The 24333-nt window shown below is 35.4% G+C and overlaps 1 protein-coding gene across 1 annotated transcript in view; it reads left to right on the top strand.

Moving 5' to 3' along the window:
• The first annotated feature begins 5038 nt into the window (after positions 1 to 5038).
• LOC140138695 (uncharacterized) overlaps positions 5039 to 24333 on the top strand; it is a 49626-nt gene continuing 30331 nt past the window's right edge. The window contains exon 1 of the mRNA XM_072160445.1: positions 5039 to 5165. Within this exon, the coding sequence (XP_072016546.1) occupies positions 5163 to 5165 (3 nt within the window). The 5' untranslated portion in view covers positions 5039 to 5162. The remainder of the gene's footprint in view (positions 5166 to 24333) is intronic.

Raw genomic sequence — 24333 nt, 5'->3', positions numbered from 1 at the left:
TAGTTACTAACCTTAAGTAACATTGTCTGAGTAGAATTTAATCTTTCCCCGGAGAAGACATTATCAAAAGGGCTGTGATTTCCATAGTCTAGTGAATGTTGTCGTCAAAGAAACTTACCAATTGGATTTGTGGTATATGGAAGTACATTACATAGCAGATACTTCGATTGAATTTAGGCTGATATGTTTGAATAGGTCCGCTCTAAAAATGAAATGGGCCATAACAATTGAAATCCATACACCTCATATGGAGGTCTTGCCCTATATCTTCCAAACAGGGTCTGGATTACGAGTAACTCTATTTGAAATTCACACTCCCTGTGTGGAAGATTAAGGTCATGTTGTTCATAGAGGGTGTATGGATTTCAACTGGAATAGCCCAAATACAGTACAAAGCAAATGCTGTATTTTCTTAGGATTGAATAAGTGAGATAAGAAATAAATAATGCAATATAAAGATAAAAATATATTTATGCTTTGTACTTTGTAACAATACTTTCAAATTTGGATTATGTCATGTATTATCTCGAGAGTGAAACATAGCCCTATAACATGATAACTTTATCATAAATAACATGAATATTCCCATATTGCTTTGTGTAATCCTTATCTTACTTTGGGGGCTGGTACAACCCCCGCAATGGCAACCGGTGCACTACAGTAAAAACTCGATAGTTAGCATACCTGCTTACTATCGAGCACTTTTGAAAACATGAAATTGTACCAAAGTCCGGCGCTTTACCATCTGACCTAATGGGGTTGAGATACACATTTGCAGGTTTACTTGTTTGTATATAACTGTGTGAATTGATGATTTGCTCAAAACAATTTACACTTTTGCGGATGGGGCTCTTCATGTTTCGTGTTTTTAAAGCGATCGATAGTAAGCATATACGCTAACTATCGAGTTTTTACGGTATATCAGAGATCATCGGTCGTCCGTTACTCTACTTCGTATCCCTGGCTACTTTTGAGAGAAAAACGTGTAAATAAATAAGAAAGCAGAGAAGGACAAATACCACTGTTGCCACATTGTGTTGTCAATAATTGAAGAGCTTGTTTCCAAACCATGTTAAGTCCACAACCACATGTTTATCATTTACTTGTGTGATACAATCGCAATTACTTTGACAAATTTGACAACAATGAGTTGTATCATCAACAACCCATTATTTACCACAACAATGCTTCATACAGACTATTGTTCTTATTTGGGAACCAAAGGTCACACAGTATTGTTACTGTGCATCCATCCACTGTTTGCTTTGTAATGGTGCATCCATCTGAAATTACTGTACCTATATCATTACAACCCATTGCAATATCGCACAGGTAAATCAGAAACATGTGTTTGTGGACTTAACATGGTTTGGAAACAAGCTCTTCAATTGTTAAAGATTCTCATTCGATACGACCATTTGGTGATAATCTGCTTAGGTCGCATATGTCCTAAATCCAATTATTGTGGAAGTAAATGTATTGTTTGAGATTATCCAAAGTCAGGAAATTCTACCTTGATACTTTTTTGCTGACAGCAGAGAACAACGCGATTAAATGCTGATTAATTTCAAATATACTATATTATCCTCACAACCCATTATTCAATATAATGGGTCAAGCGCCGTAAGTCATTCTACCAATAACTCTTCGTTACGCAAACAGTTAAACATATACGGGCTGAGACTTACGTATACGCGCTCCACCATGAAGTAAACAACCTAAAATATTTGGGGAAAAAGTGATATTTTCACGTTAAATCACGTTATTTTATGGTAATAGAATAGAAATAAATGGAGTAACATTATCCTTTACAACCAAATAATTTGTCCTCGGCAGTAAAAGCGAAACCAATTGGCAAAACCAAACTTTAACTTAACGGAATCTGAAAAAGTACATCAAATAAATCGCATTGCACTAGGGTGTTCAATGCACACCCTAGTGGTCCTCTCGAGTAGAACAAGAAACACACCCATGTGATTAAAAATATATTTCTTCAGATTTCACACCACCAAATAGAATAATTATATGGTTGTGCGCCCTGAATCTCAATTCTCAGAAAAACTCATTAACGCCTAAAGGAAGCATTAAAATGCTTCTGCTTCTGCTTCTTCGTAGACTTAGAGGGCCAGTCGTAAAAAGTCGTAAAAAATAATGACGATTAACCTATTTTATCCCAGCCTGTGGGATCAGGCAAGGGCTGATTTCAACCATAAAAACTGAGTCTCTATTGTGAAGAAAATATGACATTTTAAAGCAAATTTAGCACATATCTCTATGGGACCCTGATTTGGTGGTGTGAGATCTGCATGCCGTCTTTAACTCTCAATAATGCTGTTTCTGCGAACCTGTACACGTGTAAGGCAACAGCCCAAAAGATTAGTCGCCTGTATCGGCTGCTTAATATCTTTCTGCTACCATAATTAATGATCCATTAGGGTTAGGGTTGGGGTTAGGGTTTAGGGTTACAGGTAATGTGAAGTTTAGGTCATCCAAGGTCAAAGGTCAGGTCAAAACAACCCCGGTACTTGGGGAGTATAAAACCACAAAGGTCAGTCGAGGTTAAAGGTCAGGTCAAATTTCAAGTTGATCAGATTGGGCTGTAACTCAGGGAAAATAATCCCCGGCACTTGGGAAGTAAAAAACCGAAAAGGTCAAGGGTCAGGTCAAATTTAAGTTCCTTCAAGGTCAGGACTAATCCAAAGTTACTCCGATTGGGCTGTAGCTCAGGGAAAATGATCCCTGTCACTTATCAACTGCTACATTTTATCCGCGCGAAACCCTGGACCCCCGCTAGTATTTTTAATTTGCACCAACAATGTCCAAAGTACTCTCAGTCACCCATCCGATTGCTACTATTATAAAATTTATAAATAATTGAGTGCCTTAAACATGACACTCAAACTCTATCAAAATCCCACATAAATTATGAATGTAAATTTTAATTTTATAAACTGTCACATCGGTTATTGCTATCCCATGTTCAAATATCACAAAGTCGTACATGTCTCGTTTGCTGCATCAAATTGAATCAAACTCGAGAGAAACCAATAATCTGCGAGTTATTTTTGAATAATTCTGCAATTCCAATGATTGTAGTCTCACTTTTTTTTTGGTTTTTGATTCAAATTCCAATTCTCTGGGATTTCCTGAAATACAAATACAAATAATGAGCATAAAATATTAAATTGGCAACCCAATTGATGCATTAAAGGATTAAGCCCATTGTCCCAAACTCTCCTCCCCCAAACGTGACCCTAGTCAAAATGAAAATACTGTCACACTTCTCATATTGTAGAGCAAGTTGTAGAGCCAAATAAAAAAAAACAATGTCCAATTTTCTTCTCTTTTTTCTCGTTATTTTTTTTTCTTGATGATATTGATAAAGTACTTTGGTACATATAGACACTATAAATGTTACACACAAAAAACCCTCAAACACACACCCCCACACAAACACACCAAAACAAACCCCACAATATTGTTACTTAAATCAGTTTTGAAATATTGGTGATGTTAAGAATATTTGATGAGAGATCATTCCATAGGGGACCAAAGACTGAATTGTAGGTGTTAATTCTGGTTCGCATAACTCTCTATTCAGGTGGATGGTATTGCCTAGTGTTGCTATCAATCCAACGTTGGAAGTAGTCTGGTGTTGGAATTGCAAGTGATTCATGTTGCATTTTAACATAGTCATAAGTCGGGCTTGTTTTCTTCAATTTGTGCTAGTGTAGACCATTGCAATTTATTCAGATGGGATAAGTGACTGAGATCTCGTGAACATTGGTTCGTTGGACATACATGGTTCTACAAGGAACCTTGTGCCGAAACCAAGAACCCTTAATGAACCTTTTTTGGGAGTGAATATACGCACACCCAAACCTATGTACACTCACCCCGATACCCACAAGTTCACCCTACTCCTGCCTCCTCCCACACCCCAGACTCACATAATATAGAGAAACAATATTTTTCTTTGCTGTCATGACGGACAACAAAGTAGACTTCTTTAAATGTTATCAAACTAGCCTCATACACCCAACAAACCCCTACGCACATAAAAGACGCAATATACATGTGTTTATCCCATTGTCTTCTGCTGTTTTAAGGAAAACGTCAAGATTGACTTTCCTGACGTTAGATGCTCTCACAAAATAAATAAATGTTATCAATCATATGTCTCCACCACACCCATGACACACCCACCACACCTCCCATCACCTATACCAAACCCCATACATACCCACAGTATGTCTTAATTCTTCCTGTAACTAAATCATTTATGAGGTCATTATGAATGCAAAACTTTGTATTTAAGCTAAAATAGTGATTTTCTTTCAGTAAAAACAGCAAGTTAATACAATGTGTAAATTAGGTAAATCAATAGTTGGTGTTCGGTTTTATACAATGTTGATTGCATTTATTTCGAACAGATTTCGCGAGTGAAGCATTACTATACAGGCTTTCAAGCATACATGTAGATTGCATCAGTAAATAATCATTTTACAGCTTTATTGAAGTCGTTGAGGTCTTTAACATCCCATAACTGTATTTTTTTTTATCACTAAACGATAAAGACATGCGAAAAATCAATTTGAGTTATTAACAATAATGAATTAGTAGCTAAATTTATGTCATTTCTCAAGAAGTAGGATGAGCTTTTGCCCTCTGATATGTAAATATGTAGAGCCTGGGGAAACTTGAGGAAGCACGTGTACGTCACAACAAACGTCGTATGCTGTGTTAACAGCGGCTGGTATTGTACGTGACAAAGATGATATAGCGCTAGGCGGACTTACCCACGACCAATGCCTGCAAACTTTGTGATTCAACTTACCAGTACACACCATGGTTATATAACAGTTTGTTTACACATTTTGTACGATGTTTATTAACCTAGTGTCGGCCTACCATGTTTATAAACAATGCCGTATATATTGTACATACGTTCTGTGATATGATTACATGAATAGAGCTGTATGAATTACGTCAATATTTTAAAAAACCGGAGATCAAATTTGCCGTTATGTCACTTTAAAACATGGAACGCTGGTCATTGACTTAGACTGATATAAGACTGAGATAATACAAACGTATGTTAATCAATCAAATAGTGGACTTAATCAACAGTTCTTGTCATCTTCGAAGGAGAAAACGGGAAAATGGTGAGTGTTTTTATCGATTTTCTGGGTTTTTTTAAATATTGTTTAGTTGATAAATACCAAAATTTCACACAAAACATTTCATGTACATATCCTTAAAACTTTTGAATCCATGCTTCCTTCAAATGTTTTCAGCTTTGACAGCCAGTTGCCATGGCAATTGCCATGAGCATGAAAGTTAGTCTTAAAAACACAGTGGTCAATCTGTCATCCTAACCAGCTGGACTTCACTTGGGTCACCATACTATATGCCCTCTGGCAATTCCAGCCCTGAAACTTACTCCCCTGCCCAGCTGACCTCCAGAGCACCAGGAATGTGTGGACATGCAAAAGGTCAAACATCAGCAGGTGTCGAGGTATATGAGATCAAATTATGAAATCCAATATCAGAAAATGAAACCAGTGAATCAAAATTAATTACCCTCGCTTTTCTCTAATCGAGGGTAATTTTGCTAAAGTTCTTTAAGGACCCGTCGACGAAATGATATGCTGTTTTCATCGTATTTCAATGTCTAATTTTCAAAATTCTTCAGCTCAAATGTAAGTAGCCTTCAAAAATGCTGTGCTTTTTTGTACTTGTGCGACTGATATTCATAACCCCCCCTTTTTGGAAGACATTACTTTAATCTTGAGTGTGAGTTTCTAATGGGCTTACCTGAATGGGTAACTCTACCCCCCTTGTGTACCAAGACCAGCAAGTGTGACCAAATCCCCATGCATTGATCACTCTACAGAAAAAGATTGGAACTCTGTAGATAAATATCATCAAATTTAAGTTTTAATTGAATAGCAAAATTATTACACATGGGGGATTCCGAATTTGTAATATGTTAATGTTAATATGTTTAAAACAACATTTTGAAAGTATTTGATTTGACGGAAACGTTAACAATATAATCACAAAGTTGAACAAAATAGACAATTTTGCTGCACAGTAGTCTCGTATTGTTCCGCCTTTTCATTTAAATGTATAGGAAGATCACCCGCTATGTAGAATGTCACTTCGAGACTAATTGTCTACAGGCTGTATCAAAATGATTGGTACCCATCAATTCTGATTTATTGAAAACGTCTGACTCTTCCAAATGCAACATACTGATACTCTTGAAATGTCCTGATATGTAGTTTATGACTTGTAATACAATAACCTACAGATTATATGTATCTTATTTTTGATGTGTCAGACTTATAGTTCATTATCAAATGAAAACTGATGGGTACCAGTCATTTTGATGGCAGCGCGGAGGTGGTCACGTGCATATTTATAAAAACGTATTTATAAATATAGTCGAAGCACACTGATAGGGGTGTATTGGTTTCATTTTGAATAGCCCAATTGAACAGACACTACAAAATGTAAATTTTAAACACCATTATCCTCTTTTCTGGATAGTTTAATTGAATCTACTCCCTATTACAGAAAAATACAGCACTAATTTTTTGGGATTAAAAAGATATTATCCCGTTTTGCTAAATAAAATATAGCTAAATCTTGAAACATAAGTTAGCTCTAACTAGCAATAAAAGTCCAATTTTAATATTTGGCTAATTTTGGGAAATAAGGGCCAAAAACATGCGTTTTTAGATATGCTATATGTTTTTGCTGTGACAATCGGGCCGAACGACTTGTACTAACAGTAATTTATAGATTTTAATTTTTGGAAAAGACATGTTTCATTCTTATAAGCAACTATTTAATTAAAGTAACACAAAAAAGTGAAAATTAGAGCACAATTCGGCATATATTAAAGATTTTGAATGCTTAGCTTAGACTTGTTCCAAGCCTTTGATTTTTTTGACTCGATTGTAAGTAAACATTCCGAAAATGCATGTTTTGGGCTCTTCTTTTTTAAAAAAGAAAATAGGTAAAATAGAGAACATTTTTTCGCTTATCTCCAGTTAGTATTAAATAAACGATTAGGATTGAGTTATGTTTCATTTGGCAGAACTTGATCATATTTCTTTTAATCTCACAAAATTAGTGCTGTATTTTTCTGGAATGGGGAGTAGTGTTGTACAAAACCATTAACAGTGTGACTGGTGACACTCTTCACTCATCATTCACTTTGTATGCTCTTACGTGTCAAAATTTTCATGATTAGCTCTGAAGGCTATATATAACCCACGTCTTTACATAGGAAATGATTCCACTCTCTTGACCCATAAACTCAAGAACTGCTTGAACCATTTCGTGCTCAGTGCATGAAATATAATTTTTACTTGGAAATTCTTTCTCCTCTATTTCTATAGAAAGTGATCAGATCATTATATAATATTGTATCATTTCTGCATATTTAAGCACAAATGCAGTATGAGTAAATAATACTGTTTTTCCTTTTGAAGACTGGCATTTGTGTCTAAGTTAGCTCCTTAAGGGTACACGATGTATTGTTTTCATTATTTAAATCACTACATTATTGAAAATTCTATTACTCTTACGACCCATTATTCAAAATCGCGCATTGTGATTAGTTAAAACACGTCACGGGAGATCCCATTATTCTGCAATAATGGGTCAAGCGCCGTAACACATTCTACGCACAGCATTACGCTTGGTTACGCGTGCAATATTTCCGCGATACGCGCTGTCACTTACGCGTACGTGCTCCACCTTGAAGTAAACAACTTAAAATATTTATGTCAAAAAATGATATTTTCTCTTTAAATCGCACTATTATCTGGTAATAGAATAGAAATAAAGGGTGCAGCATTATCCTTTATACGCAAATAATGTGTCCTCGGCAGTGAAAATGTTAAAATAATTATTTAAGTTTTTACTGCCTCGGACACATTTTTTGGGTGTAAATGATAATGCATTACCCTTTATTTCTTAAATAACACTTTGATGTTTTGCAAAAGTTCATTCTACAAATCATATACGTCGAAAACTTGCTTGATTTATTGTTGTTAATGAGTTATGTACGTTGTACAGAAGTGTTATTGTTTCAGCCCTCTTTACAAAAAAACCTCAAGAACCACAGGACCTACAAAAGTATATCTGTGATATTTGAATTCCTCTATACACTCGCTATGGATTGATCAATGCCAAAACCTCTACCATTCGCAAGATGCTGTGAACTTCCAAATTGCAACAGTTTCAAATAGTTGCTAACCTTAAATAACATTGTCTGAGTATAATTTAATCTTTCCCTGGAGAAGACATTATTAGAGGGCTGTGATTTCCATACTCTAGTGAACGTGATCTTCAAAGCAACTAACCAATTAGATTTGCGGTATAAGGAAGTACATAACATAGCAAATACTTCGATTGTATTTTGGAGGCTGATATTTTTGAGTAAGTCCGCTCCAAAAATGAAATGTGCTATTACAATTGAAATCCATACACCTCATATGGAGGTCTTGCCCTATATCTTCCAAACAGGATCCAGATTACAAATCACTCTATTTGAAATTCACACTCCCTGTGCGTAAGATTAAGGTCATGTTGTTCATAGGGGGTGTCTGGATTTCAATTGGAATAGCCCAAATACAGTACAAAGCAAATGCTGTATTTTCTTAGGATGGAATGAGTGAGATAAGAAATAAATAATGCAATATAAAGATAAAAATATATTTATGCTTTGTACTTGGTAACAATACTTTCAAATTTGGGTTCTGTCACGTATTATCTCGAGAGAGCAACATAGCCCTACAACATGATAACCTTATCATAAATAACATGAATATGTTCCATATTACAACGTGTAATCCTTATCTTACTATGGGCTCTGGTACAACCCCCGCAATGGCAACCGGTGCACTACAGTAAAAACTCTATAGTTAGCATATGTGCTTACTATCGACCACTTTTGAAAACACGAAATTATAACAAAGTCCGGCGCTTTACCATCTGAGCTAATGGGGCTGAGACATACATTTACAGGATTAGTTGTTCGTATAGACGAATCCAACGAGCCAAGTCATGGTCAGGATTTGGTCGGCCATTTTTGGGTCCCCGCATGCACCAAACAGGTGTTGTGAGTGCCCAATTGGGTGGATTAAACCCGCTTAAAATTCGATGTTAGATTCTTTTGTGTTGTAAACTGTCATCATTCTTTTGTCTACGTGTAACACGGGTGATAGAATGCAGTTTGAAATACCCTTCAAGGCCGCATCATTTCACATTTTAGGTGAGATGATGCGGCAATTGAGGTGTAGGAATGCGTGAAATTGGTCTATATAACTATGTATATCGATGCTTTGCTCAAAACCCTTTACACTTTTGCGGATGGGACTCTTCATGTTTGCATGTTTTAAAAGCGCTCGATAGTAAGCATATACGCTAACTATCGAGTTTTTACGGTATATCAGAGATCACCGGTCGTCCGTTACCCTGCTTCGTATTCCTGGCTACTTTTGAGAGAGAAATGTGTAAATAAATAAGAAAGCAGAGAAAGACAGTTACCACCGTTGCCATATTGTGTTGTCAATAATTGTTAAAGATTCTCAGTAATAATCTGCTTTGGTCACATATGTCTTAAATCCAATTATTGTTGAGTAAATTTATTGTTTGAGATTATCCAAAGTCAGGAAAGTCTACCTTGATGTGTTTTTTTTGCTGACTGTGGAGAACAACGCGATTACATGTTGCTTTAAAATATAGTTTCAAATATATTCAATTACCCTCACAACACATTATTAAAAATAATGGGTCGCCATAGGCGCCATAATACATTCTACCAACATGACCAATAACGCTTGGTTACGCATACAATATTTTAAACACGGGCTATCACTTATGTATACGCGCTCCACCATGAAGTAAACAACCTAAAATATTCCGTTATCGTGTGGTAGTATAATAGAAATAAATGGTGTAACATTATCCTTTACACCCAAATAATTTGTCATTGTCAGTAAAAGCGAAACCCAATGGGGAAACCAAAATTTAGTTCAGCGGAATCTAAAAAGTACATCAATTTAATCACATTGCACACCCTAGTGGTCCTCTCGGGTTGAACAAGAAACACATACATGCATGGTTGTTTAATGGCATGTAAAACTGAGTCATTTTTATGAAAAGTTGAACTTTGATGGCGCTATTTATCTTAAATCTTGTTGGCATCATAAAAAAGGGGTAGACACTTGTATATAACAGCAAAAAGACCAACAAATAACAAAGGATTTTCAAAACACTTTTTATCATAAAATGTATGGTAAAAATTATATTATTTGGCTGCTAATTAAAATATATGTAAATAGCGCCCTCAATTTGCATTAAAATGTACAGTTAAAGCCATATTATAACATTTCTGTAAAAATTGATTATTATTTATTTCCATAAAATGTTAGCTTTTACTGTCAGATATGTCCCTTTTAATTTTGAGCCGAACAAGTGAGGTAAAGCATAGAAAATTGGAATTTACTACTAGCGCCCATGCATGTTACTCCCGCGGTTGTAATACGGTACGATCCTCGGGATGTGTGTGTATCCCGCACGCCGTGTACGTACTGTGCATACGTGGTCGACTAATATTTCCATCGTAATAATAAAACGCCGGTTTCATCGTTTTATTCAAAATCTCGGATTTTGACAAAACTACAGCACCTAAAGTCTTGATTTTTACAGAGTATGACTTTATTGACTAAAGTACATTACAATCGTGTAAAAACCTGAACAGTTTTGAGGGCGTTCTCCTCAGCAATTGTTATAATATGGCTTTAATAGAATTTATAAAAATTAAGACAAAAAAGCAGAAAAAGATGATTTTATACTGAAAAGAAAATCTATGTCAAATATTGCTACAAAATATATGTGTATTTACATTTCTTAGTGTGAAACATATTGGTATTATTCAGATCTACAGTTTAACATTATAATAATGTTTTGTAATTTAATAAATGATCACATCAAACAACCGTGATGTGATTAAGGGCTGGGGTATGAACGTTTGGACAGTATTTATTGTGGGACATTAGAGCACATCAGACATATCGAATTGCATTCTGAATACGAAGAATGTCATTCTGATATCAAATAATTTTGATTTTTGAAATTCGCAATTTAATACACATTTTATGGCAAATCATTAAAATTGATATTTTTGATATTTAACAGTACTTGAAGTAAACTTTATAAATCTGATGATTTATACTTAAAGTGTATGTAGGTGGGATGAAAAGCCGACGATCAATTGAAAATTTTGACCTTTCGTATTGAAGATATGGATTTTTTCCCAAAACACCTAAAAAAAAAAAAAAAATTAGGTCTTTTTGGGAAAAAAACCCATATCTTCAATATGAAAGGTCAAATTCTTCAATTGACCGTCGGCTTTTCCTCCCTGCTACATACACTTTAAGAATATATCATTAGATTTATATAATTTACTTCGAGTACTGTTATATATCAAAAATTTGAAAAATATCAATTTTTTTTAATTTGTCATAAAATTTGTATTATATTGTGATTTTCAAAAATGAAAATTATTTGATATCAGAAAGACATGCTTCGTATTCAGAATGCAATTGATAGGTCTGAGGTGCTCTCATGTCCCACAAAAAAATAGTGTCGAAACGCAATAAACGCTCATTTTAGATCCCTTAAAAATGTATTTCTGTGTTTTTTTCTTTGACTCTCAATAATGCTGCTTCAGCGAATCTGTACCCGTGTAAGAAAACAGCCCAAAAGATTAGTCACGTGTCTCGGCTGCTTAATATCTTTCTGCAACCATAATGATCCCTTATGGTTTAGGGTTGGGGTTAGGGTTTAGGGTTACAGTTGATGTTAGGCCAAGGGTATTGTGGCACACTATGGCTGTATAAAATAAACACGCGTTCGAGCTTACGGCCCACTCCCTGGCAGCTATTCTGAATTGTTATAAAAATTACCTTCTTCAGACCCCTCCCAATTATATTGCAGGGCTCATCTGAAAATAATATGTAATAAGTAGTTTGTAATAAGCTTGTGTTAAAGGAGGATTTCGTGATCCTATCATCCTCTTTTTATGACATTTTTCAGTAGATATCCACGAAAAAAGCTTATTTCCAAAATTTCAGTTGATTCCGATTTTGCGTTTGCGAGTTATGCATGATTATGTGTATTACACTGCTCCATAGACAATGTGTTGTAATTTCGTTCTGGTGCACCAGAACGAAATTCAAATTTGGCGATATTTTTGCAAAACGAATTAATCTGCAAGAAATATTTGGTACATAAACATTATGTAGCCAGAGGTATCCAGTGGTGTGAAAATCTCAACTTTTTTTTGGAAAAGTGGGGGATGAGGCTGTGGATCACGAGATGCCCCTTTAAGTTGCGTTAAATTTAAAATTTAAATTAAAAAATTCACGATAAATTGCATGGCTTTAATTTTACTTGTGGTTGGCATATTATACTCCGGACTCGTAAAAAATAGTCTAGCGTCGAAATAATTTACTAATTAGTTGCCAATTACTGGACATGTGGTACGTCAAGTCGGTCATAATCCCGGGGAGGCACTCCCTATCTGAAATGGCAGGGATGTGCCTCGGCCATGTTAAAAGTAGGGGCATTCAGGTCAAATGTACAATTACAAAAATATGGGGTCATTCAGTACACAACCTGAATAAAAATGGGGTCATTCAGTATGAAACTTTGAAAAAAGGATGGTCATTGGGGTAACAAAAAGTAAAATGGCAGTCATTGAGTACATGATTGCCAAAAGAGTATCATTAGGTACACATAAATAAGTGCCAAACTGTGTAAAAACAACTTGGCCACCTTGGAAATGTAAAAAATCTCAATATTTCTGGAGGAGAACACAAATACCACCTAAATTTGGGAATTAAAAAGGGGGGTCATTGGGTAGAAAAAAAAAAAAAAAAGGGGGTCATTGAGTACATGAATTTTTTTTAAAGGGGGTCATTGGGTAATAGGTAGGACCATAAAACAAAAAAGGGGGTCATTGGGTACAAGCCGGTTTGAAAAAGGGGATCTATCCCGAGGCACATGATGCATATCTGTCATGGAAGTGCCCCCCCCCCCGGGGTCATAATGGAGGTGAAACGGGGATTGACATGTCGCCCAATAGCGTTTCAAGTCACATGATTGGTATTCATAGTGCTGACATGCAACACAAAAGAATTGCATGCAAATCACTTCAAACAACGGTGTGATCAGCCCAATGTCCTTCAGTATGACTGACAGCACACTTGATTCCATTGAAATAAGATACACTGATGAGCACATCTTATCAGTCAAGGTACAGATCCATGGTGTAGATTCACTTTTGATATTGAAGCATCTTTTTCAGATGCCATGAAAGAAAATAGTCATATTCTTTTTTCAAGCACTGCCCAGCTCTCCCAGTGATATTTATACATAATAAGACGTTAAAAGATGTGCTGATCCATGTTCAACACAGGGTGGTCCAATAACAACTTTACCCGAATTCAAAGGTTAATATTTCAAAGTTGGAAAGTCTGCTTCAAACAGTTGTTGCAAATTCTACAAGACCTTCTTTTTTAAAATGTTTCTGAAATAATGAACAAAAAAATAATTTAAATTACAAATGTGGCACTGGTCACAACACTTACACTTAGTGTTTTCCCCACGGACGTGATGGCACCCAGGCACGTTGAAATGTTTGCAAAGATTTCCGGAACGGGCGTAAAATTACGTAGAAATGTGAAGTGCTGCAAATAATTTTAAAAACAGCTAAAAAGAAATTGAGCTGATACCATGCATATGTTCTAAATTAAGGGTTGTAGAAGAGAAAAAAGTTGTTCCGTTATTATGTGGGAAAACTAGGCATGCACATTCATGATAGTATGTTACCAAACATCTTTATTTCACGTTGATTCACACTGCATGCCTGCCACATGATTTAACTTGTTGCACCACTGCAAGTTGTTAATATAAGACCTATGTTTTGCCTTCCAACTGACGCCACATTGGTGTAATTTACATTATTTTTCAGTCAATTTTGCACCAATACCCTTAGAAAGATGTTCATTAGAATATGTAAAAAACAATTTGCTTTGGGATCACACTATACTATTAATATTGACGTCATTATGATTATAGTAATATGAAAAAGGGCAGTGTCACACCTTTCATATTCAGGCCCTGATTATTTATGAAACCATAAGGAGGTTGCTAATTAGTGTCGCAAGTACCAATTAGATTTAATCTGTTTTGAAACTCAAAAGACGGGTATCAGAATAGATAATAAATAGATTATAACAGTTATTTTGTTACGAGCATATGAGCCGTAAGTCACACAAGAATGATAACTGCATCAGTTTCTACATGTAGGTTACTCGGAATTTATATCAACTTGGTTTTAAACATCGCAACTTGGACTTTTAAAGTTTGGTTTCAAAACTTGCGATTGTTATTTATTTAAAAGGTAAGATTTTGAACTTTAAATAATTCCATATCTACTCGTTGTAAGTTGGAAGTGTCGGGGACAAATGTCCTTACGGTCTGGATGCTTTCCAGTATGCTCTAAATATAAATATCTCAAAAAAGTAACTAACCCCCTTAAATAATGACCATTATTCAAAAAGGGGCTATTTTATTACAAATCTGTAAAATGCGTTGGAAGCAGAATTTATTTCTGCGCATTTTGACACCTCATTTGATACGATAGCCCAGAAAACAATAAAACACCGGTCAATTTAATGTAGTGAGGTCCAGATTTGAAAGTTGCACTTACATACAATACAAAAACACTCAGATATCATTACAAAGATTTCCTTCCATTATACTGAATACAAAATCTATACAATTTACTGCAACTTTCAAATCTTGGGTTACATTGATTTACATATACGCTGTGACGTCAATATTTCGGCAATCGCTACAAATGAGGTATCAAAATGCGCAGAAATAAATTCTGCTTCCAACGCATTTTACAGATTGTAATAAAACCGCCCGTTTTTTAATAATGGTCAGTATTTAAGGGGGGTTAGTTACATTTTTTAGATGTTTACATAGGCTACATATACATATCCCAGCAAACACAAAACGTTTTCGACATCATTCGCAAAAGGTTAGAAAAGGTTGTCAGAAAACGTTTAAATGTCGGTTTATATAAAGGGTATATTAAGAGTATAAAACGTTTTCATAACCTTAAAAAACATTTTTTGATAATCTACTGCTCAGCAAACAAAAATGTTTTATAGAAAACGTTTAAATGTCGGGTTATATAAAGGGTATAAAAACGTTTCAATAACATTCCAAAAACATTCTTGAAAACTTGATACAAAACATTCTAAACAGGATGTTATTTTGGGGTTGAAAAAATATTTTGCGAAAAATGTTTGCTCAAAATATTTTCAATAACGTTTTAAAAACGTTTTCCTGACCTTTATATAACCCGACATTTAAATGTTATTAAAACGTTTTGAAAAAAACATTTTAAGAACATTTCTATGTTTGCTGGGTTCAAATATTTTAACATAATGTTATTTAAGTATTGACTAAGTATTTGGCAAAAATGTTTGCAAAAATAGTTAACAATAACATTTTTTTTAAACATTTAAAAATATTGTTGTAGTGTGTTTTCATACAAAACGTTTTAAAACGTTATCATGACCTTTATATAACCCGACATTTTAATGTTATTAAAACGTTTTTTTTTTTTTTGGTCGACGACGAACAAATGGTGTTAAGGGGGTTACCCCCTCGAAAACTCAACGGTTTTGGCCCATTGTTTGCTGTTCATGGCCGAATTTGTTCATTTTTTTAAATTTCTTTCATTTTTTGTATTTTTAAGTTAGGCCGGCGCCCTTTGCTAGTCAAAAAATAGAGGGGCGCGCGCCGGCTGCGCCCCACCCCCCTAAATCCGCCCCTGTCTTTAACAGCTGATCAGAAATCTTCGGGAATTCGTTTAAAATGATTACGCGTACGATAAACAAACAAACCCCACAACAAATCACACACTGAGCAATATAGCGTTCGGGGTGCGCGTGTATTTTTGTTGTTGTAAAAATTCTAACGTGAACAATACCCCACGAGGAGTGATACAGGTCAGGAACCAAGGGTCTATAAAAGACAACAATGTGGGCCAATCAGTTGCTTACAGCCTTAGGAGCAAGAGTGAAAGTGTATCAGTAAAGCAAATTACAACAAGTTGCCACAGATGAGTGACAAGCTCTAATGAGCTGTGACATCATCTCGGTCCGTTGTCACCCAATGACCAGATATTTTGTACATTTTGCTCTAACCGAATGCCAAAATGTATGCTCTCACCCAATGAACATGATGAACATATATTTCTTATATTTTGCTCTCATCGAATTAGAGAATAAACGATAGGAATTTTTATTTTGCCTATCCTCTACCGTGTGATAGACGACAGGACTACGATAAAAATATTAGACCTGCCTGTCGTCTATCATCGGTAGAGGATAGGCAAAATAAAAATTCCTATCGTTTATTCTCATTCTTAGTCAGTTAAATATTATTTTAATAACTCTAAACAACTTTTTTTAAGCAAAAACTAAGTTAAAACTCCCCTCATTATAAAATGAACGAAACTTTTTTACAACTTCACATATTCTGTTGCGCGTACAGCTAGCGCGTTCGCGTATTCCGCACTAGTCTACTCATCCAGCGCGATACATACGCGAACCTCTACACGCGTGTTACGCATTATCAAGACACATGATGACGTGGGTCGTCTACGGCCTGATAGACGGCACCCGAAATCATGCGATTGTCCAATCAGAAATGTGTCTACGAACTAGACCACTCCCACTGACTAAGAATGCCCCTTACTGTGAAAGTGCCAGCCCGACAACTTAATCCATTTTATATTAAAGTGACACCCCCACCTCCTCGGATGAAGGCCCGGCCAGTTATTCTAGAATATGGTACTATATGAGAGCACGACAAGGCATGAGCTGATGCGGTTAGCTCTTCTGACTGCAAATGGCTTTGGTAGTTCTTATATTCATTTAGTTATAAATAATGACTTTTAATTGTTCTTACGTATATTTACCGCAGCGTATTGAACGCGGTGTCTACTGCGTAGTTGAACACGCGTTCAAATTTTCAGACATTCATTCGTTGAATATGTTTTGATGGTCATACATGACCGGTTTTCAAAACATTAGTCGAAAATATAATATCAATATTATTATCTTTTTAACTTCATCTATCGGCTGGCTATACATGTAGGATTAAAAATATTAATATTCGATTTGTTGTCAATGTTTATTTCAATAATTCCTTTCACTACTTCATACATCTAAAGGGGCATTTCCCCGAACTATATGATTATGAATTTATAACGCTCATTTAACCGGGAGGTAAAAGATTGGTCGTACTTGAGCATAACTTCATTTCTGTAACAAATGTATGTTGACCTACATCGTTGCCTCATCGCCAGATAAATAGTTCACCAACCTTTCTACTCAGTAAAAGCTAAACACGTTGACCTGAAGTTGTGGGATGTGAGTTTTGGTACCCAACTCTTCAAAAGGTCATTGTGTTAGTGTGCAGACATATAAGGATAAAGAACTGTGTCCTGACACATCGTAATGTTTCAAATCTCGGTGAACAACTGGTGAATGTCCCTTGTAAAGAGAACTTAACTCTATTCACGCGGGTGTCGACTGCAGACGACATGTTTCAATTTTTTTTTAATTTAATGACCATATTTGGAATCAGCATGAAAAATACATTAAAATGAGTACAAACAAGCCTAGTATTGGTTCAGTAGTTCTTAAGATAGCTCTTGATATTTTGAGAAAATATTTCAAAACTTGAACTTTTTCCGTTGAAGTGCATGGCTAGCACCGATAGCATTAATGAGATGTATATTGATTTAAATCGTAAGCTGTAAAGGATAATGAAGATTTCCGGACCTAAGGGCATCAAGACAACCTCACTTGACGTCATATGTCATATACCGTACGTATACTTTTATCAATGGGTAGTTCTCATGTCTGATGGTTGGCGCTACAAGTTCAAATGAGCAGAGAATTGTAATGAGCATTATGAAGAATTGGATATGTACTCAACATATTGTCAGATTCAAATATGAAATTGATTCTTGTGTGGGGGGATTTTACTCATAAAGTCATAATGCAGTTAAGAGTGCAAACAAGGTCAATGATATGCTTGCGTGAGTTGCCTTTAGGTTCTACTCTGGCCATCTGCATCTCAAAGCAACACGAACACGTGCGGATGAGTCCATTTGAAATATATACCCCCTGTGTGGGATACCAAGGTCATGTATTACATAGGGGGTGTATGGATTTCAACTGGAATAGACGGTATAGACCAATGGTCTCGTATCCAATGGCGTAGTTCAATAACCTCCGTTCATAGCTCAAATGCTGACCTGAGTTTATGGTGGACAAGTTTTTGCACCTTTTCTATTGAAAAGTCAATCAGTTAGTGCACATGAACATTGGGATTATAGAAATGTTTTATAAAACATTTTTGGATCCTAAAGTAGAGATTCACAATGTTATAGCTGACATGGGTTCACCTAACGTTAGTCCGACATGCTTTTAGTCCGACACTCCGCTATACTTTGATCAGTTCTTATCGGCGGGCCTTATAACATCGTAGATTAATATAAAATATTTTATTTTGAGAATTGTCTATGACATCTCGCCAGAAGCATCACGAACTATAAGTCCTATAAGTTGTCTACATTCTTTATCACACAGAATATAGACCAGACAGCTCGACTAATAGCACTCTTAACGTGGGTCTACTTTTCAGCGTAGTGGTAAAAGCCGAAAATTTCCCGCCTATTACGAGCTGATCAAACTTTAGTTTCTATGCCATTCCTAATGTGTCCTATATACGTTTAATTTTATTGGGCATTATCAAATACACTAGATACAAGAGTGGATACAAAGTCTACCATTGTGCATGGTACACACGAACATTAAAAGTACACAATGGTAGAGTTTGTATCCACTCTTGTATCTAGGGTCTTTAATGTTGCCTAATAAAATTGAACGTGTATAGGCAGTGTACGTCATGCTGCAGTCCGATAGGAAAAGTATTAGCCCAACTATTTCACAAAATTCTTACCAAAGACTATAACTGGCATGCCGGAATCGGACTATATATCGACTATCAGTATGATATACCGTCTTTTTGTGATGGAAAGGCTGTATGGTCTAAGTTGACTCAAATTTAGGTTCGTTTTTTAAAACTCTACATCTGGTATTCATTAATGTCTTTTCGAAAAAAAAAAGATTGCCATCTTATTATCATATTAAGGTTAGCAACTATTTTAAACTGTTGCGATTTGGTAGTTCACATCATCTTGCGAATGGTAGTGAGCTTTGGCAAAAATTGCATTGATCATTTCATAGTGAGTACGTAGAATAATTCAAATATCACAGATATAGTACTGTAGGTCCTGTGGTTCTTGATTTATGTTGTAAAGAGGGCTGAAACAACAACACTTTTGTAAAACGTACATTACTCATAAACAACAATAAATCAAGCAAGTTTTCAAAGTATATAATTTGTACAATAAACTATTGCAAAACATCAAAGTGTTATTTTTCAATAATATTTTGATTTAAGATAATGAAAATGGATTTTTTGGCTGCTTCGACCAACAATACATCGTGTACCATTAAAATGAAGATAAAACTTTAGAATTGAGTTAACCAGTTAAGCTATAGAATTCAAATTATTATGAATGACGTATGACGATGCAAACATCTGGCTGACAATTGGCTGGCAATTTTCATGACATGTACTTATTTCTTGTCGCTTATTAAATTTTTTCAAATCACTGTTCTACATCAAGACTTGACCTAATTTACTTAGGTAATTATTTACTTACAAATACAAATATGTGAGGATGGCTCAGTCGATTGTTTGGGTTTGGATGACCAGCTGATATCGTTTTTCTTTTTCTTTGGCAAGAAGGACATTTCTGCAAAGAAATGCAAAGAAATCAGAAGTCTGCCATGTGTGCTAGTTCAGTCTTACGAATCACATTGGTCATAGAGAAAGGTTCGTGAACGCAATTGTCCTTTGACAATGGGTGACTCCGTTTGAAAGCTACACCATTTGTGCGGGACATTAAGGCCATGTCTTCTAAAAGATGTGTATGTAGTTCAAATGGAATAGCTCAATTCCGATAATAACAACCGCACGGTTGTTTGATGACATGTAGAACTCTATTCATTTTTAAGCAAAGTTGAACACTGATGGCGCTATTTATCTGAAAAGGAGGTGACTTGATATATTTGGAAAATCAAATTCTTTTAAACTAATGTATAAAATGTCGTCCCTTTTAAGCATTCATGCAAAAAGAACACGTAAATGTTCCTTGTAAATGTGACTAATTCCTTATGGAATTACTGACATTTATACAGCGTGATACTGGTAGTCAACATTATTTATTATTAAAGATAACCATCATGATCCTGTAATAAACTGATATCAAATGAAATATCCCATTTTTCCCCAAAACATATTGAAATTAGGAGATCTAAAAAATTGGTGTGTTTCCGAAGATATCATCAAAAAACTGTTGAATTAGTCTAATGTGGTTTACCGCAATTGAGCCTAATTCATATTACCATGATTACGTTTCACTACCTGGAGAGAATTGATGTCATTATAGCTAGAGGCGCTAGAGGCAGTATATAACACAAATGGGTGAATGAGTTACATAAAAATGACCTTGTGTGGTTTTTGGTTCCCAGTAAGTGAGTTTTGCCTGAGGCAATTTGTGGTTAAATGTTGATCCCTTACTACAAAAGTTATTACCGTCGATTTGGTTGAAAAAAGAGGTGAGACATGATCAAATCTCTCCAGGTAACAAAATGCAGTGAACAGTTTTTTGATGATTTCCTCACAAATATACCGATTTGGAACGCCTAATTTCAGTATGTTAATGAGAAAAATATGAGCTTTCACCTGATACCAAAATCTGTATTTAGGGTAAAGTGGGTGATGAACTTGTACAATTATGTGTCTCTGCAGTTCATCAATGACTATAGTGCAGGAGCACTCGTGAAAACCTAGCCCCACAAGAAGAAATCCAGAGGTGTAAGATCAAGAGATCTTAGTGCCATTCCATTTGGTGCTTCATAGCAATCACACGATTGCCAAATAATTATGCGATGAGTTCTGTCAATTACTGTAAACAGTGGACTTCGGGTATATATATAAATGCGCATATATAAATGTGCACGTGACATCTACAAGTCGCCATACCGTGTTCAACGATGTAAGGTACCCGGATGTGCACAAATTCCACACGCAAAAGTATAGGCGAAAATGACAGGTTACAAGGAAAATTGGCTTTGCAAAATAGTGGCATTGATTGCAAAGGGCAAAATAATTTGACCCGAAACATAAACTCTTTATTTGGATTTTCCATTACGGAAAAAAAAAATTATTCATTATTTCCGTGTTAAATGGGCGTGGCAATTGGCCATATTGATGACGAAATGTGATTCTTACTGGCATTAAGGCCAGAACTGGGTAGCTGCCGATGATGTTATTTGATAATGTTTGCACGTAGGGAACTTAGGGGGCTGTCATTTTCTTCTGAAGGAAGGGGTCATGGATTTATTTATTTAGGAGTCAAGATAAGTATACCCCCTCCCCGTAGTGCCACCAATGAACATAACTCTGACCCTAATTTTAACTCTAATTATAACGTAAATTGAGGAAACTATAACTTTAGCCCTTTTCGGCATAATGACCCTCTCAAACTAATAGGCTAGATGTCCCCGCCCGACCTCCTCAACTCTAACTTACTCATTCGCTCGCAAATGGACAAAAAACAAATTCAAAATGTGTTTTTAAGCACCTTTTTGTGTCCCCATGCTAAATCGGTAATCTGTACACCCTTTGTCACCCTTTGACGTACAATTTAGAGTATAAACACGTAGATGACTGTACATGATCTAATCATCCCGGCTGGAAGATGTTGAGGAAGACTCGTATACTATACATCACGCTCATACGTTATATGACAATTTGACGTACAATCACGTATGTGATGCATGGTTTGAGGTTTATTCAGCTAGTAAGTTAGATCCGTCATACACATTATTGTCATAGTATTATATTGTAATTGTATACGTCAATTTTGTTCAGTTTGATTCAACCGGCTTATAAAGTTTTACTTTACACGGAAGGGGAAAGTTAGAAAAAAAACAATTAATTTATGAGTGTAAAAGGGGGAGGGGTGGTTTTGGGGGAAGGGGGGGGGGACAAATAATATTTATAAAATTATAAGTAAGGCGAGAAAGAGAGAAACCCTGTTCTACGGGCGAACGGACCTTTCAAGTAGGGTCGGTCGGTCGGTTGGTATTTAAAAATTGTTTTTTTAAATAACCCAAAAAATCACAAAAATCTGTAAATAAATTTCAATTTGAAAAAATACAAAAAAAATTGTCCTGAAATTTCCGACATTTGGGGTCGGCATTCATTTGTACAGGAAAAATTTGTTTCCCAATTTGTTCAAAATAGAACAGGGTTTTCGTTTTTCGTCGCATAAATAAATAAATAAATAAATAAATAAATAAATAAATAAATAAATAAATAAATAAATAAATAAATAAATAAATAAATAAATAAAAATAAATAAATAAACATTAGTTATGTTTGTACATCATGATCCTTTGATATCCATGATTTATCCTTGCAAATTTATAGCATCGAACCTCCAGCCAATGTTCCTTGCCAGTGCTAGCCACGAAACAAGGTCACAACTGTAGCCACTCCTTCAATGATCGCCATTTCAGTGATTGACAGTGATGTAATGCAAATATGGCGCTGGCCATCTGGTCACGTGCGCATTTATAAAAGCGCATTTATATATACAACCGAAGTCTACTGGTAAAGAAAGTGTGAAACTGTATGAGAGATTAAGACCGTGTCTTCTATAAGGGGTGTATGTATTTCAAATGGAAAAGCCCAAATTCCGCTAATACCCAAGAAGTTCCAGGAATAATATCTATGGGCTGCTGGATGGTTCCAATTGAATACATTAATCCAAAACCCACCCAAGTCCATGGGAAGTGATTTTGAGAAAAAAAAAACCTGTGTATCATTTTAATTCCTTCAGTTAGATTTACCTGGTCAATATGGTAAGTTGTACGTGCAAATGGGTGGGTTAAACTGTATTAGGTATGACGATTAGCATTTCAGGGACTTCGTGGGGTTCATTTTAAATTCTGGACTTGGGTGGTTTTTTAATCATATACAAAGACAATAATGTTGGAATGAGATTACCACTAGTAAGATAATACAAAATAAAGCACACAGTTATGTATAATGTTGATAAGCATTCTGCCATGTAATATAAACCACACACTTTCCTTGATTAAACCCATTTTTTTTTCAAAAGTCACTCTCCAGCAATGAAGATGTTACAAGTGGACTTTTATACATACTGGATTTCAATCAATGTGTTACAAGACTCAAATCATGGACTTGTGTTGATTCTTTCATACATGCTATTTTTCACATGCTCAATAGACACAGAGGATGAATTTAAGTTGTTCTTTCATACATATGACAGGCCTATGTATAGCAACACTTTCCCATGCTTAACTCAATTTGGCCAAAGTATGGACTTGGGTGGCTTTTGTATTCATATATTCAATTATGACATCCATCTTTGTTGAAGATATACAGGGGTGGCCATAACTGGTGACTTCGTTCTTTTGCGCACTGTATATCAGCCATATAGTTTCTGATTTAAGAGTTTTTACCTGCTGCTATATACATTTTGAGAGAAGGTTGATAATAAGGCAGCTATATCACCGATCATGAAACCGCCTATCTTGCACCACAAGAGTGAATAAGATGTGCACTAGATATGCGTCAACGTCACCGGTATCGATTGAAATTAAAGACAAAACTAATTTATTTGGTTGAGATTTATCGATATAATTTATCTGGTGATTATCTTATATATTAAGTAGGTTAAACAAACGTTATTGAGAATTTTGTTGTTAAGTTTGCACTTTGTAGATCATCAAATATAATTAACTTCTAAGGGTTTGTAATAAACTGATTGTCCGTTAAGTAAGTAGGTGGCTTCTTCAGATATATTTTTGGAATCGGGGTCTCTTTAGAGAGTTCAGACGATGTTTATTATAATAAAATTTAAGAGTTTTCGACGAAAATGCATTATGTTTTGAACACTATAGTGGCGTCGAAAGCACTGACATTGAGCGACCACGCCTGAACTAAGTTGACTAAAACTCCGACTCAGAGGTCACAAAAACAAAC

This window comes from Amphiura filiformis, chromosome 18 (assembly GCF_039555335.1).
Source record: "Amphiura filiformis chromosome 18, Afil_fr2py, whole genome shotgun sequence".
In the NCBI taxonomy this organism is placed as follows: Eukaryota; Metazoa; Echinodermata; class Ophiuroidea; order Amphilepidida; family Amphiuridae; genus Amphiura; species Amphiura filiformis.
The sequence above is the reverse complement of the archived record's forward strand: the minus strand, read 5'-3'. Positions and strand labels throughout refer to the sequence as shown.